General features: G+C 58.5%; 1 protein-coding gene across 4 annotated transcripts; it reads right to left on the bottom strand.

The window, feature by feature from the left end:
- Positions 1-7,536: 7,536 nt before the first annotated feature.
- Positions 7,537-16,713, bottom strand: DCAKD (dephospho-CoA kinase domain containing). 4 transcript variants are annotated; one of them, XM_080369974.1, is made up of 6 exons: positions 16,360-16,536; positions 14,775-14,933; positions 13,324-13,441; positions 11,148-11,351; positions 9,175-9,262; positions 7,537-8,648 (listed from the first exon to the last, which is right to left on the bottom strand). In XM_080369974.1, the coding sequence occupies exons 3-6, from the start codon at positions 13,433-13,435 to the stop codon at positions 8,363-8,365; spliced, it is 690 nt and encodes a 229-aa protein (XP_080226100.1). In that variant the 5' UTR covers positions 13,436-13,441; positions 14,775-14,933; positions 16,360-16,536; the 3' UTR covers positions 7,537-8,362. The 4 variants fall into 4 exon arrangements, with proteins under 4 accessions (XP_080226100.1, XP_080226097.1, XP_080226098.1 ...); XM_080369971.1 differs by lacking the exons at positions 14,775-14,933; positions 16,360-16,536 and adding an exon at positions 16,584-16,713; XM_080369972.1 differs by lacking the exon at positions 14,775-14,933 and having other exon boundaries at positions 16,360-16,492.
- Positions 16,714-16,869: the final 156 nt, after the last annotated feature.

Below are 16,869 nucleotides of genomic sequence, written 5' to 3'. Positions count from 1 at the left end.
GACGGTCCCAGAGCAGGGCCCCTCCTGCCCGCCGGCCTTAGTTTCTCCTCCCGCAGCGCTGGGCACTGACGGAACCCACGCGTGGGGACAGCCCAGGGGACGCCCACCTGGCCAAGCACCCCCCACCCAGAAACACCCATCAGGGTCAACTGCGGGGTCGCAGGATGGGATGCCACCACCAGTGGCAAAGGCCACGGTGACAGCGGGGCACCCGTAGGTGCCACCGTTGGGACAGTCGGGCCACGCTAAAGGGTGACGGCTACACGCAAGTGCCATCCCTGGGGGGCTGAGCACCGATGGGCTCGTGACACAGGGACACGCAGCTGCGCCCGCTCTGTCGCCTGCCATCTCTGTCAACCTCGGCGGGGACAGCGGGACACGATGGCAAGTGACAGCCGCCGCCAGTGCTGGGGGTGAGCGAAGGATGCGGATGCGGGGCTCTGGGGCGGGACACACGCAGCAGGGATGGGGGGGGACAGACCCACGGGTATAGAGCAGCCTGGGGACTGCTGCCAGTGCCGCCTGCCACGGTGGCTTGGTGGCCCTGGGTGATGCCGCCGAGGTGGCATTAACCCTGGTGGCACCTATGGGGTCCATGGAGTCATCACTCCCCCCAGACCCCATCCTGGGGGTCCGTCCCCCTCCAGCGGCACACCCATGCAGTGTCCCCAAAACCCAGGGACACACAGGGGACAGACCCCACCCCCCAACCCAAGAGGAGAGGGACCAAGGGGACACTTGGCAGCCCATCGATCTCCCCTGTGCCCCCCCCAGCTCCCGCAGAGGCTTTGCTTTAATCAGCATGCAAAAATCAATTAGTCGGCTTTAAGGAGGCAATTATTCCTGGGGGCTTAACAAGGCTTGGGCGAGCAGAGTATTTTGGGATGGGGCTGCTGCCAGCCCCATGTCCCCCCACAAGCTGTCACTGCCATGGCACCAGCTCCTTCCCTGGTTCTTTTCTCCATCGTTGTTGTGTACATCCCCCCCCCCCCCGCTTCTTTTTTAACGAGCACCTAAAAATACGCCTCGCCGAGGTCACAGGCTGTGTGAGTCACCCGCCGCCATGGTGCCGCGGTGGCCCGGGTGGGCAGGGTGCTCTGCGTGGGGATGAGGTGGCCGTAGCAGGGACATGGGGGGGACAGGCACACTCTGGTTGCATCGGGGCACTCATCTCACCTGGAGGGTCAGGGGACACTCCTGGTCCTGGTCACTGTATCCTTGCGGTGAGGCCACAGCCCCACATCACCTCATGGCTACAAGCCATTGTGTCCCCATGGCATTGGCCACCATCCCAGGCCACCTCACACCATGGGCCACCCTGTCCCCATGGCATGACCACGACCCCAGCCCACCAGGTCCCCAGGCTGTCTCCCTACAGCCCAGTTGCAGCTGGGATGGCTTCAACGTCACCCTGGGGCAGCAGCACCCTACACATGGGGACAACACCCCAGCTGACCCTGGCTGGAGACCCTGAGGTGCTCGCTGTCCTTGTCCCCAACCCCTGCACAGGGAGGGGGTGCAGCACAGCCCCCCGGGTTGGCTCCAACCACCTGGGGATGGACAACTGGCAAATCTCTGAAGGGCCACGTTCGGGAGCGCAGGAGTGGGAAAAGGGACAAAGCTGGGAGGTGACAGCAGTGGCAGCAGTGGCAGCGGTGGCAGCAGTGACAGTGGTGGCAGCAGTTATTGCAGTGGCAGCAATGGCAGCAGTGGCAGCAGTGGCTGTGGTGGTGGTGGCAGTCGTGACAGCAGTGGCTGTGGTGGTTGTGGTGGCAGCAATGGCTGCGGTGGTTGCGGTGGCTGCGGTGGCAGCGGTGGCAGCGGTGGCTGCAGTGGTTGCAGTGGCTCCAGTGGCTATGGTGGTGGCGGTGGTGGCAGCAGTGGCAGCGGTGGCTGCAGTGGTTGTGGTGGTGGCTGCGGCAGCAGCTCCGCTCGACGCCAGCCACCGCCGTTCCTCTGCAAAGGTTAAGCAAACAGCAGCTCCCACAGAATCGATGCACGCCGAGCCCACGGCTGTTTGCTTTGGCAGCATGACGTGGGGAGGTGGGTGGGCAACACCGGGGGGATGCCGGTGGCAAGAGGGGGGGCCCTGATCGATGCTCCAGGGGCGTGGGTTCAGCCTGGGGGGGGGAGGGCTTCATCCCCACCCCCAGCCCACCACTCGCTGGGGAGCTTATTAAGGAGGATTTGGGGAAGGGTGAGGGCGGCCGGGTCAGGATGGGGGCTTTTGCGGGGCTGGCGCTGTGCCGTGCCTCGGTTTCCCCTCCCAGTGCTGTGGCAGGGGGGAGCTGCTGCTGCAGCTGCCCCACAGATGCTGCCCACCGGACCAAGCGTGGCCAGTGGGGACACGGACACCCTGTCTGCGTGGCACCCAAAGCCCATCCCCACAGCCAGGGGTTAGGCTGGGCGGGCGGCACTGATGGCTCAGCAATAATTAGGACTTGGAGCCAGGAACAGCTGAGGGCCCCAACATCAGCCCATGCTGAGGAGCTCAGGGAGGGAGATGGCATTTGCAGGCTGTCCCCAATGATTTTGGGTGCTGTCCTCCAAAATCACACTGTCCTCAGGATGGGACCCAGAAGGGGCTGTGCGAGGGGGACACTCATCTGTGGGCAGCAGGGGCAGGGCTGGGCCTTGGCCCCCTGGTTGGGGTGGGCAGGACACCCTGGGGTGGCAGGGTCCTGGGCTGCAGAGGCTGGGGCAGAGCTGGGAAGGCAGCCACATCTCCTGAGCACCCACCTGGGGCTTCCTCTGCTGGTTCCCACCACCTTGGTGCCTGCCATCCATCCATCCCTCCTCCATCCATCCCTCCATCCCTCCATCCATCCATCCCTCCATCCATCCATCCCTCCTCCATCCTCCATCCATCCATCCATCCATCCATCCACCCACCCATCCATCCATCCAATGTCCTTGCATCCACATATCCATCCACACGTGTCCAGGCATCCACAGATCCCTCCCTCCCCCCCTGCCGTCCATGCCTCCATTCACCCAGCCAGCCACACCCAGGAGGAGTGTGGGGGGACCAGGCTGGTACCTCCTGTCCTGGCTGTCCCCTGGTCTCAAGGGAGGATACCAGCCACCCCAGCTATGCAACCTCCGGACCTGTGCCACCTCCATCCCTGAGAAAGGACATCATATCCACCTTGTTGGGAAGCAAGGATAATTAAAAGGAAGAATTAACGAGGCGTTTTCTGGGCTGTGGGTGCCCAGGAAACACGGCACCAGCAGGGATCAACATGGAAGTAAGGGAAGGCCCCACAGACTGATCCCAGGGCAGAGATGATCCTGGCAGGAGCCAACACTCACCTCTTGGTGCCAGGCTGGGAAGAAAACAGACTCAAAATCCCCGAGGCCAGAGATGCCTCTAGCCAGGGACGGGCTGGGAGGTGCCTAGTGCCCCGCCTGCTGTGATGAGTGTGTCAGGGCTCAGTGGGGCAGCCTGGACATGACAAGTGCAGGCGCAGACACGCTGAGGTGTCCCCACTTGTCACACAGCCCAGGAGATGAGGGACATGTGGGGACAGGGCTGCAGGATGGAGGTGAGGGCCAGGCAGGTCCCGGTGCCTGGCTGGATGTGGGCAGACAGTGCCCCTGGTTGGCTGCCTGATCGCTGGCTGGTGGCCAGGTGGCTAGCTGGCTGGTTGGATGCATGGATGGCTTATTGGCTGGTCGCATGCTTGGCTAGAGAGTTGGCCAGTTGGCTGCCTGGCTAGCTGCCCAGCTAGATGACTGCTTGGCTGGCTGGCAGGCGGGTGACCGGTCAGCTGCTTGGCTGGCTGGTTGGCTTGAAGGACAACTAGGTGGTTGGTTGGTTGGTTGGCTAGCTGGCAGTGGGCTAGCTGTTTGGCCAACTAGCTGGTTGGCTTGTTGGTAGATAGCTATCCAGTTGGCTGGCTGGCTAGATGGTTAGGTGGTGGGCTGGCTGGCTGGCTGGTTGGTTGGTTGGCTAGCTGGTTGGTTGGTTGACTAGCTAGCCACTTGCCTGGTTGATTGCCTGGCTGGCAGGTTGGTTAGCTGGCTGGCTCGCTAGCCACTTGCCTGGTTGATTGCCTGGCTGGCAGGTTGGTTGGTTGGCTAGCTGGTTGGTTGGTTGACTAGCTAGCCACTTGCCTGGTTGATTGCCTGGCTGGCAGGTTGGCTAGCTGGCTGGCTCGCTAGCCACTTGCCTGGTTGATTGCCTGGCTGGCAGGTTGGTTGGTTGGCTAGCTGGTTGGTTGGTTGACTAGCTAGCCACTTGCCTGGTTGATTGGTTGACTAGCTAGCCACTTGCCTGGTTGATTGCCTGGCTGGCAGGTTGGCTAGCTGGCTGCTTGGCTGGCTGGCTCGTTGACCAGCAGGCGGTTTGGCTAGCTGGGCTGGTCAGCTGGCCAGCTGACCCAGGGGACTCGTTGGCTGGCCAGTGGTGGGCCGCCTGGCCAGCTGGGTTAGCCCCGGGACAGGGACGAGCCAGCATGTCCCAGCTCAGTGCCAGGCACCATCCCTTGCCCAGCACGGGGAGCCCAGCTGCAGGCGGGGGGGACAAGATGGGGGTGGCACATCCCCCCGCCGAGCCCTGTCTCTGTCACACTGCCTCTCATTACAGACACTGCAGGGCCTGCCACCCTCCCGCCGTGCAGCAATTAAGGGCTGCCAACACCGTTCCTTAATTAAAGCCTGGCTGATGGGGTGGCTGGTGAGTGACGGGAAGCGGCTGCTCCCCCGGCAGCGCGGCCGGCTGAGCAGAGGGGACGGGCTCAGGGACATGCCTCCCCAGGGGGACATGGGGGTGGGAGTGGCAGGGACATGCGGTGCTGGGACCTGCTGTGCTGTCCCCAGGGTGCCCCATGACTGGTGGGGATGAGGTGTGACACAGCTGGGGGGTGCACAGTGGCACTGGGTGACAGCCCACGGGACGTTCAGTGCGTGGCACTGGGGAGTATCCTGTGCAGTGGCAGTGTGTGACACCCCAGGCCATGCAGTGATGGTGACACCGGGTGACACCTCATGGGCGATGCAGTGACATAGCACTATGTGACATCCCATGCACCAGGCACTGACGGTGACTCCGTGTGACAACCCACGGGAGCTGCAGTGACACTGTGTGGCACCCAGTGGCCCCGCAGTGACAGTGACACCATGTGACACCGACACCATGTGACACCCCGGGGAGCAACAGTGATGCTGTGCGATACCGCAGGGCTGTGTTTGTGACACGAGTGGGACTGTGCAGCCACGGTGACACTGCGTGACACCCGGGGGCCGTGCAGTGACAGTGACACCATGCCATACCCTAGGGACCGTGCAGGAATGGTGACACCGGTGACAGCAGAGGCCATGCAGTGACACCGGTGACACCATACTCAGGCCCCCAGCCGGTCCCCCGCGGGGTCCCTCCCGTGTGGGTATTGGGCCCCCCACCCAGCCCACGCTTGGGGACAGTGCTCACTGGGGGGCATCACCCTGTCCCTACAGCCCCGTAGTGGGACCTACTAGCTCCGTGACATCTGCACACACACCCCGCCCGGTGGGTGGCCCGTGATGGGTGCTGGGGAGGGGGTGCTCCTGGAGGGTGCTCTGAAGAAGGGGTGCTCCAGGGAAGGGGGGGCAGCAGGAGGGGGGCAGCGGCGGGGGAGCAGTGTAAGGGGGGCATCGGAGGGGACAGCGGTGGGGGGACAGTGGCAGGGGTGAGCGGGAGGGGACAGGGGGGAAGGGGGCAGCGGGAAGGGGACAGCGAGGAAGGGGACAGCGGGGAAGGGGGCAGCGGGGAAGGGGACAGCGGGAAGGGGACAGCGGGGAAGGGGACAGCGGGGAAGGGGGCAGCGGGGAAGGGGGCAGCGGGGAAGGGGACAGCGGGAAGGGGCAGCGGGGAAGGGGACAGCGGGAGGGGACAGCGGGAAGGGGACAGCGGGGAAGGGGACAGCGGGGAAGGGGACAGCGGGGAAGGGGACAGCGGGGAGGGGGACAGCGGGAGGGGGCAGCGGGAAGGGGACAGCGGGGGAGGGGGCAGCGGCGGGGTACGCAGCGGGCGGCACCGCCTGTCACACGCCCCCAGCCGCCGCAGCGCCATCGATCGGCCGGCAGCTCGCAGCTGTTATATGTGCGGCTGCTGCGCGGAGCGGGGCCGGGCCCGGGCCGAACCACCCCCGGGGAGGGGGGCCGGTGCCCGGGGCCGGTGGGCAGCATCCCTGCGCTTGCGCCCCCGGAGGCAGCGCCTGTGCGATGAGCGCGGGGGGTCTCAGCCCGGCCGTGCCCCCCGCCGGCTGCGCCGCCCTTCAGGCCCCCCCCGGGGAGCGCAGCCCCCTGCCACCGGCCGGGGACAACGGCGGGGGCGGGCGCTGGCTCGTCCCCGAGGGTCTGGGGGCGATGCTGGGGACCACGCGGCACCCACGGGGGGGTGTTCGGTGGCCGAGCACCCCCAGGCCCAGGAGCCCTCCCCAGCAGGTGCCAACACGCGGTCCACGCAGGTCGCGGAGGTGTGCCCCCCCGGCCCCGGCGGTCCCGCACCCCCAGGCCATGCCCCCTCGGCCCCGGCAGCCCCCACGGCTGGCTAACCACGTTAGTGCCCGCGCACGTCAGCGTGGCAGGAGCAAAGCACCAAATGCGATTACCGGGCTCGTCTCGCTGCCTCCTGCCCCCCGGCCTCTCCGCAGCCCCATTTATCGCCGAGGCGGGGAGCCAGGAGGGGGGCAGCAATCAGAGCTCATCTCGGGCTGAGACCGTCCTTCTCCCGCTCTGATTTATGGCTGGCTGCAAGGGACTCCCGACATCACCACTGCAATTAAGGGAGCATTAAAAAAAAAAAAAAAAAAAAAAAAAGAAAAGGCAGGAGAGAGAGCTGGCACAGAGGTATCGATTGCGTACAGCTCCCCCCAGCACTGCCTGAGAAGTTGGGGGACCCCAGCTTGGGGATGCTCTGCTGTAGCTGCACAGGGACCACCGGGTCTCCTCAGAGGAGCTGGAGGGGGTGGGAAGGGTGCCCGGTGCCAAAATGGGGGCACACTGGCTGGACAGGGCTGTGACACTCTGGGAAAGGTCCCCGTGCCCAAAGGCTGGCATCGGGGAAAGCAGAGATGCCACCCCACTCTGCAGCATCCCTGCCTGCTGGGCCAGTGAGAAGGCAGGAGGGTGGGAAGGCGGGTGGGAGCTCAAACATCCCACGGGACCCCAGGGACCACCGACCGCAGGCAGGAGCCAGCGACACCCACCTTTCTCAAAAAACTGGGACAGTGGGGTGGCAGGGGGGCAGGGCTGCCCTGGGGGGAAAGCACTAACAACAAAAAACCCCAGCAAGTCCCAGGATCACATCCTGGGAAGCCAGACCCACACCGTGAGGTGACTGGAGCTAACACAAAGCCATGCCCTCCCCCAGGAAGCTCATGGCAGAGGCAGATGCTCCAAAAAGCTCCCTGGGTTCAGCAATGTGTACCAGGGAAAAAGCACGAGCGTGCTCGTCAGCTCTGCTTGCGTGCGGTGAACTTTACAGAGCGCAGCCGTGCCCCGGCATAGGAACAACCTGGGAGCAGGCCAGGAAAGAGCAGCGCTCACAGCCCACAGGTTGCAGAGCCGCGGGGAGCCGGCTGCTGCTTAGCGCTTTATTAAAGTGAACGTGAAGAGCCAGCACCCGCTTTGCCCAGATTTCATACCCTCCCACAAGGAAACTGCTGCTGAAAGAAAACTCAAATGGCAGTAAATGACTTTCAGTGAGGCCGGTCCCAGGTCTCAGCCTGCTCCAGGGGCATATCAGACCCTCGGATCCGAAACCAAGGGTGACCCACAAGTGATGATCACAGAAATAAAGACGGCAGGGGGGAGGGCAAGCAGCCAGCTGAACACCTAACCCGTGTGAAATGAGGTGCTGTCTGTCCCCCACCAGGCAGGTTTAACACATTTCCATTAAATCAATGTGAAAGAAGGGGCAAACCCATGTCTACATTGAGATTAGCCAGGGCTGTGAGCTAGGAGGGGATCAACCTGGGGACACCTGTCAGCAGAAACATGACCCCAGAGCCCAGCTACTCCCCCAGTGAAGAGATTGTCCTGGAAGACATTAAAGTGCCTAAATCCACGGGGGTCCCACCGTACACACACACGGGGGGACAACAAGGGCCTCATCCCCTCCACAGGCTGAAGCCACCCAAAGGGAGCGGTCCCACGCCACAGGCACAGCTGATGGGTAAGAACCTGAGCAGGAAGAAAGGAGATGGGAAGACAGTGCTGGAAAAAATCCCCCCTGTGTTCACCTTGGGAAGTCTGCAAGGAGCCGCCTCACCCCAATGTCTGCATTCAGCTGGCAAAGCTTATTAAAAGAAGTGGCCTTTCACTGCCCTTTTCAAACCTGGAAATTCAGGCCTCTTCTATGACAAAAAGAAAAGGTGAATTAAGAGATGAAACGCCCGAGGAGGAGGTACACCAGCCCTCCGAGCCCAGCTACAACCGTGCCCGCCGCCAGCCATGCCCAGAGGAAATCCAGGGAATCCTCCAAGTGAGCATGCAGCCTCAGGACCTGCCGGCACGTGCTCTCCTGGTCCCCAGAGTTATCAATGATGTGACTAGCTAATTTGCGCTTCACGTCCAGTGGCAGCTGGGAGGCGATGCGAGCTTCTGCCTCCGCCTGGGACAGCCCATTCCTCTTCATCAGCCGAGATAGCTGCGTCGGTGGGTCGCTGCCAGGATGGGAGGATGATGCTGAGATGGGGGTGCAGGAGGGAAGAGGGGGTTTGCCTGCCTTTCTTTGCATGAGAGGGAATAGCTGGGGTAAAGTCCGGGGGGGAGAGATGTGCTCTGCTTCATTTCAGACCCAGTGCAGGCATCCTGCACTCAGAGCAGCGGCACCAGCCCCGCAGCGTTGCCCAGGCTGACTCTGCTGCATGTTTTTGGCATTCCCACAGCTCATAATACCAGGGCAGCCCCCCAAACCTGCCCCAGCCAGTGGAGTGCAGGTTGTGAAAGGCCCAAAGACAGCAGTTTTCCCTGTACAATGTACAGGGAAAGCTCAGCAAGAAGCCCCTCGACCCCAGGATAAAGGAAGGTGTCACTTCTCAAGCCTACAGAAAAGAGGGAGCGTTATCAATAGGCTCCACACCAGGGCTGCAGCTAAATCCTCACCAAAGCGGGAAGGATGTCATGGTCCCCCCCAGCCTTTAAGAAAGGTGGCAGTGTCCCAGTCCTGACGGTTTGTGTGGCACTTACCAATAAACCAAGACCGTGTATTTCATAAACTTGGTCAACCTTTTGGTCTCAAAGAGCAGTGGGATGTCAAGGATCACGTAGCGGTAGCCTGCAGAAATGACAGCACACACCCCCCCCAAAAAAAAAAGGTAACAGCGTTACTCAGATTCCCAAATCCCTCGCGCTGCACATACACCAGAGCTGCTCCAGCAAAGCAAGCAGGAGAGCTTCACAGCTCCGTGATTACAGCTGAGAGGAGAGCAGAGCCTGATCGCCTTCCTCCCTCTTGGAGACGAAATGGTTTCATTCCAAGTTTCCAGAGAAAAAAAAAAAACAACAGACCAACCCCTAATCTGGATGATCTCAGACCAAAGGTGAAGCTGCAGAAATATAATGAGGACCCGAAAGAAGAAGCTCAAATGAAAGCGCCTGTGCCTGGCTGGCGAGAGCAGCAGTCACGCCATCATTGCTGGCCTCTCCAGGGGAGCAGTGCCCACAGCAGAATTTGCTTTCCTCTTTCACTGGTCCAGGACTTCAGCAGGCTGCAGTCGTTTGAGCCGATGTTTCCCAGCTCAGTTTTCTTCCCTTTATGAAAAGCTTTGGCTAAACAATTCCATTTTTCCAAGGAGAGCAAGGAAATTCTTGCAGACCTCTCACAGCTGTGACAATGAAATATGGGGGTGCCCCCAGGGCCTGAAACCTCACCAAAACTAGCCCAGTTTGGTTTAAAACCAGTCACCACATGGAGCGGCCAGCAGATGAGAGCTTGTAACCCCCAGTCGCTGTCCTCCCGGACCCTGCCACCCACCCCAAGTTCTCCACATGCCTCTGCCCTTTGCAAGCACCAATTCCCTGGGCAGGTGGCAGCTTGGGGACATTGGGGAGATGCCCAGCTGAGCCTGGGGGAGCAGGCGAGGGTCGGGGAAAGCTGTAAGTCAGCACCTCACTCCCCTGCGTGCCCCCCGGCTGCAGAGGCACTTCCAGTTTCCCTGGTGTCCCATCTTTACATCCCGAACCCCCTAACCAAGCTCTGCGTGGCAATAAAAGCCTTGACGAAGACATCATCATCCAACAAGCCACCATTTTAGCAGCATCTCTGCCCAGAGAGACTACTTGCTGCCCTACAGTTTGATCGATAAGAGCTTTCCTTACACAGCAATCCTTAGAGACAACATCCAGCTATCCCAAATCATTAAAACCTGACTAATGAGGACAAAGCAGCCTGCTGAAGACACACAGCACTCTCGCCGAGGGCAGGACAGCATCCGCCTCCCGAGCCAGCAGCCCTGGGTTCAAGACTCCATCTCTGGCTCCAGGCTTTCCTGCTTGTTGCTTCCTTTGCGCTTTCTCCTCCTCCTCACCCCGCAGCAGAGCACAGCCCCTGCAGTTTCCTAGCACAGGCCTATTCAGCTGTCACAGGGCTCAGCTTTGATAAGCTCCGCAAAACCAGACTGACTCTATTAAGACATCCTTCTGTCTACACGGAGACCGCCAAAACAGCTGGTGATCTTATCTGGCATTTGATTAGACCAAGTTTGACAGCTGTATTTGTTACATTTATCAGGGGGGAAAGCGGGACTTTGGAAACCACAGCTGTCAGCCCATTTCTCACCTTATCGAGACTAAAAGGGCTCCACAGCTTTCATTGAAGCCTGAGGAGGCTGGGGGCAGGGAAGAATATTTGGCCGTTTCAGAAGGTATGACATTATCCAGCAAGTAATCTCAGAAGAGGCCTCACAATGCTTTTCTCAGGCCCTACAGATGTACTCTAAACCATAGAAGAAGGTGGTGAAGGGCAGCAGTGAAAGGCAGGAATGAATCCTCCAAACGCCGACACAAAAGGCCAGCGATGGCAGAGCACAAAGGCCATCACTCAGTGTCGGTTCCCTTTCTCCTTCCCTGTCCCTCTCCCCACGTTAAAACCAAAGACAGAGCAAGCAGGGACAGCTCCTGCCTGAGCAGGAGTCCCAGTGTGCTGGGACGCAGCCTCTTACCTAGCACAAAGTATTTCAAGATCTGCTTCAGCATCTCTTTCTGGACCTCCGGATGGGTGATAGAGTTCAGCAGCTGCCGTTTCTCCGGGCAGGAGAAGATAATGTTTCCTAGAGCCTCACGGTTTATCTCTCCATTCTCCAAGAGGATCTCAGGGCCAAAGTAATGCACTATCTGCTGATAGGCCTTGAAGTGAGGCTGCACCACTGATAACATAAAACAGCTGGAGGTTAGAGCCAGTTCTACAGCACAGTCAGTGTTTGCATCAGCAATCAGCCTCACATGAGTTTTGTTCATTAAATAACCGAGCTTATTCTCCTCAGCGGGCAGCACATCTGCCTGCCAGCACACGCTGAACTGAGACTGGCATGGCTCAGCGCTGCAGCCCAGCAGACACCTGACATCAGTCCTGCAGGAAAGCATCTGCAAAAAAAGCCTCTCAGCCCAAGGTCCCTTTGAGGGCTGGCACTCAAGAGATCGAAGCATCCTGCAAACATTAATTCAGCGCCACAACCCTCCCTCGTGCGTGCTGCTGCTTGGGGTTAGAAGTCAGCAGGGCGGGCGGGAGGATTCGCTCATGGCTACCAGCCAAGGACCAGGGTTGAGCCAATCCCCACCACCTGCAGGGCACGGGGTTGAGCAGGGAGATCCTAAAGGGACCCGGACCGGCATCAGGTTTATTTTAGCTGGAAACTTCAGCACTAGGTGAATACAGCCTGGCTGCTACAAGTTGGCTCTGCCTGCTACTACAGTGTTTCGTGGTTGTTGGGTTTTTCAGTTTGTTTTTTTTACTGTCTTTCACCTCTGTCACCGAATTCAGGAGAATGAACACAGAAACCTTCTGAGAGCTCAAGTCCCAGTTTGCAGGGACTCTGACATTACATGAGCGTATAATTTTAAAGCCACCAAAAAAAATCACCAACAAAAAGGATGCAGTAATAAAACCATAATTAAGATCAAGCTGAGGCTAACCACAGAGAATCACAGACTGTAAATAATTTTCTCTCCAAAATCCAGGAACATTGCCACAGGTTGTAACCTCAGGCCAACTTAATAAAAGTCTTTAAGACCAATTTCTTCCTCCCGTTGAATTTCACATTGAGGCAGTTTCAGGATGGGTGAAATCCATATAGTAAATAAACACACATAAAAAAGGAATTGGAGAAAAATGAAGTGATTGGTAGAAAACCGACGCTGAGAATCTGTAGTGTTTTCCTATCGTCTCTGAGGGCTTTTAGCACCTCCAGCAAATTTTCTGCACCTTGAGGGGAATTACAGTGCAATAAAATGTTAAGAGCATCACAGCTTTGAGTGGCTGCACAGTAAGTTCTTCACCACATAGAAAAGCGCAGGCACTTCAAAATGACGCTTCCTGCACCACTGCTCAGCTGCAGACCTGAAACCTTCTGCATACAAAATCAGCTGCCCTTCCTGGAGTGAGTACTGCTCTCCTTGTTAGCCCAGTGGCACAGAGGGATTAACATCTTGCCCCACATCACACAGGTACTCAGGGAGAGCGGGGTCTGCTCCAGTTCTGCTGAGGCAACAGATCTGGATTTGTGGGTCTTTTTGGTTGCCAGGACAGCACACTTTGACAGCAGCAAGAGGCAAGCACACTGTGCAGAAGCACAGGCTGAATTCCCTCCGATCTGGGATATTCGGAGCCTCTTCTTTCTGAGCGTGTTAAGGCACAAGTAAATTTGTGGACCAATCTCTCACTATAACCAAGCAAGCAACATCCAGCACAGAAGGAAATTTTCTTTCAAGCATGTTAGTGATCCCAACTAATGTAACCAGATTACAGGATGGGTGTCCTGGGACTTAGGAGGGACATCAGATTAGCCAAGAGAACCCACTTTACACAGAATGGCATTTATTTTGCCCAGAGTTGGCTTTCAAAGCTGGGAAGCATTACACTCCAGGAGAAGCAAACTCAGGTCAAGATGTTTATTTTAGGACATGATCTTATTTTTTTTCTTTATTAGAAGTACATCCAAGTTCAAATCCCACCCCTCCACCCATTCCCAGACAGCTGCTCCATGCAGCACCAGCGGCTGGGGAATGGGAGGGGAACGCTTCTCAACGCACCCAGAGCACCCTCTGCTGCCTGCGCTTCACCGCATCAACCCCAGTTGTCAGGGGAGCCTCGGAGAGAAAGATCAACTATGCAACACTCACCCTCTCTGGCAATAACATCAGCATCAATCACAGCACAGCCTAGTTCCCGGAGTACGGCCACCACCGTGCTCTTCCCAGATGCGATTCCACCCGAGAGTCCGACCAGGAACATTGTGCTCTGAAATGGAAAGAAAAGAGCTTCAAACATGCCAGGACAGGGACATTTTGTTCACGCTGTGCACATCAAATATTTATCCCAAACAGGCATCTTCATTCAAAGCTCATTTTCATATGTTCTCAGGGCATCATTGAGACATTAGCACAATTTTGGCACCCCTCTGAGCTGAGTACCCCTGTTTTACAGGCTGAGGAACAGCATTGAGTTAAACGAGGCTCCCCTGGACACTGCTAACTCTGGCCATGCAACTGGAACCAGCCCTAAGCTCCTCCAGCTGGTTTACCTGCAGCTCCACACAACTTGTTCCCCTTCAGCATCTCCACCCATCAAGCCACAGTCTCGCCTACAGCACCCTAAATCAGAGGAAATTTCTGGCACAGCTGTTGAGGGGGACCCAGGGTGAATGACAAAGGGGAAGAATCCAGACAACACTACAGCCTGGACCAAGAAACATGAGGACTGAGAGGGAGAGGCCTGCTTAATCTCTACAACCAGGGTATAAAAGGAGATAAGCTACCTGTGATATAACTGGGATGCAAAGCACACAAGACAGCAAGTAAAATGCATCCCCACGCTATCTGGAAGCCAGCAGAGTCATCAGCAACCCAAGAGACACAAGAAACCATGGCTCTGAGCAGCAAACTTGTGTCTGTTAGCTTGCAAACGAGGCACTAAAAGCGGTGTCTGGGCTTGCCGATGGCCTTGAGGCTGGGAGGGTACCAGTAACCCTCTTGCCAACACGGAGCAGACAACTTCTCTCAGAGTTTTCCACACCGAGATTTCTTCCCCACTCAATCAAACCCTACAACCTCTAAATGCCGCTCAAGCTCTTTTAAAACCAAAAGGCTCAGCGACAGAGGCAGCTCTGGACAGGAGCAGGGGGCCCCGTGAGCAGGGTGGTATCTGCACCCCCAAAAAGGCAACAGCAAGCTGGGAACAGGCCGCAGCATCACCTTTCCAGCCCCCACAGACCAACACTAGCCCAAGCCAAGTCAAGCCCTGCAAATCCCCAAGGTCAGAGGTCCTGACTTTGCTGTCACCTTTTTCAGGGTGACACCACCCTCACTGATGAGGAGCCTGAACCTCCCAAGCCGCAGCTTGCGGCTGTTGCCCCATTCCTCTGAGAAGAAATTGGCTCCATCACCTTTGGCCAGGAGCCACAGGCTGCTGGTGGACATCCCTCAGCATCCCCTGGCCCATAGTAAGGGAGACCCAGCTGCCGTCACCTCTCCCTGTGAGCCACATACCCCCAAACCCAACAATCTCAGTAACAACTGCTCTGCCTAACCTGGTTCTGGTGTCACACCTCCCTCCAGACACCATGGCTACCAACCCTCAAAAGACTCTGTGCAAACAGGAACCAGACACCTCCTGCCCACACTGTCCCCCATGAACAGGGACCACACTGCTTTGTACCAAAGGGCAGCAGCTTGGAACACAGGCCTGCAGGACAGCTGAAGATGGATGAAGGCTCAGCACTGCTTCCTTTTTGCTAGGAGAAAAGACACTGTTGTCATAACTCAATCCTACAAACAGAACTAGACCCATGGTCTGGGCAGGAGGAGGGGGTGGATAAGTCCTGTGGCAGCTGGAAGCAATTCAGCAGAGGGAAGAACCAAGAGTTAAGAGCACAAGCCAGCAGCATCTGCCAGCAGCCTTGCAAAGCAACTTTGCTTCATGGCTGCTGAGAGCCAACGCCAGCCTGCAGCAGCACCACCACATGCTTTTTTCCCTTCCTAGACACCAGGCAAACAGATGGGATTAACTTAAGCAATAACAAGGGGGAATTCAAGGGGAATCAGACAGGGCACTTATAAAAAACATCAGTGCTTTTTGAGAGGCTGATGTAAATCCTAAGCTCTGTTGCCAAGTGAGTACCTCGTCCCCTCGTGACAGAGGGGCTGTTTATTTATTGCTACAGGTTAAACATCCTCTGGAACAGCCTGCAAAAACTCATGCTGCAGAAGGAGAATCAGGCCTTTGGTGCGCTGCCTTGTAGGGGTGGCAGCTCCACTGCCATGTTTTTTAAAAATACACATAAAACCCTCCCCTGCCCATGTGAACACAGGGTTTTAACTGCAGCAACCCTGACACTCTGGCCTCCAGCCTCAGCCAGGACGTGCTTCCAAAAAACCCTGCTATTTCTGTCCCTCCACTACATACCTCTGCAGGCAGGCGGCTGGTGCGATAATTACCGCAGGGGTAAAAGAGCACTTGGAAGGGTTAGTCTAGAAACCACAGCCAAACAGGGTTTGAAAACACTTGCACTGTCAAAGGGCCTGTACACATACATGGTACTGGGTATAAATATTTAACGAGCTTGGGTTTGAACTGTACACAAGGGTAGAGAGGCCAGCCTGTTCCTGCAGATGTTATGGGCAGGAGCCAGAACCAATTCTCCCCAATACACACCATCTTTTGGGTGTATTTGGCCTGCGTCTACTAAATCAAACATGGGGCGAGCTGAACGGGGAGCCACAGAAGCTAACCTGCCTGCAAATCTCAGCAAGTTATTCCTACTGTGAGGAATGGTGCCCTGGGAGATGCAACCCAGAGCCCTGAGGAAGCGGCTTTTTAAGTCTGAGGTGCCCAAATTTCCCTCGTGTCCCAACTCCTCCGGTGCTCCAAGCACAGCGCAAGTTGCCTGCCTCAAGGCACCCAGCCGTTGTGCCGGGGGGCAGAGAGCTGCGCTGAAGCGCGACCTCCAGCACCCCCCTACCCCCAGCCCTCCTCCTGCCGCCCCCTTCAGCCCCGGCTGGGGCTCTGGCGCATCGGCAGGCCTGGCGCTCGGCTTGAGGCGGCTGCAGTTAAAAAGAAAAAAAAAATAAAAATCATAAAATACATCGTTATCTTTGTGGGGGAAAAGCTGCCACCACAACTACCACCGTGAGCAACCGCCCGGGCCTTTTGGTTGGTACCGACCAAATCTCCCTGTGCTGCGCCAGGCTGGGCCCTGGCAGCAGAACGGCGCCTCCCCGGGCGACCCGGGCCGCCGCCGCCGCCGCCTCCCCAGGCCGAGGCGCTGGCGCGGCTCCTGCCCGGGGCCTGTGACGCGGCACGGGGCGCCAGGCCGGACCGGGGAACGGGGCGGGCCGCCCGCGGGGCACGAGGGCCGCGGCAGGTCCCGTCAAGGCGCGCTCACCCTCGGTCCGGCTTCACGCGCGGCGCAGCGTCACGCGCGCCTACCGGAAAGCAGCGTCCCTCTGCCAGCCAATCGGCGCCGCCCTCATTAGGCTCGGCCCGCCCACTCCGGGCAGGAAGCGGGTGGGGGTGCAGGCACCGCGGCCTCGGCAGGGGACAGGTCGCGGCTCTCCGCTATAGCGGCCGGCCCCGCGCGGCTGCCCCGCTGCGAGTGAGCCCTCCGGCCCCGGAGCTCCGCCCCGGGCCGCCCGGAGCTGTAGTCCCGGCTCCGGCGCAGCCCGGCTCCC

This window comes from Falco punctatus (genome assembly GCF_963210335.1).
Source record: "Falco punctatus genome assembly, chromosome: 19".
In the NCBI taxonomy this organism is placed as follows: Eukaryota; Metazoa; Chordata; class Aves; order Falconiformes; family Falconidae; genus Falco; species Falco punctatus.
The sequence above is the reverse complement of the archived record's forward strand: the minus strand, read 5'-3'. Positions and strand labels throughout refer to the sequence as shown.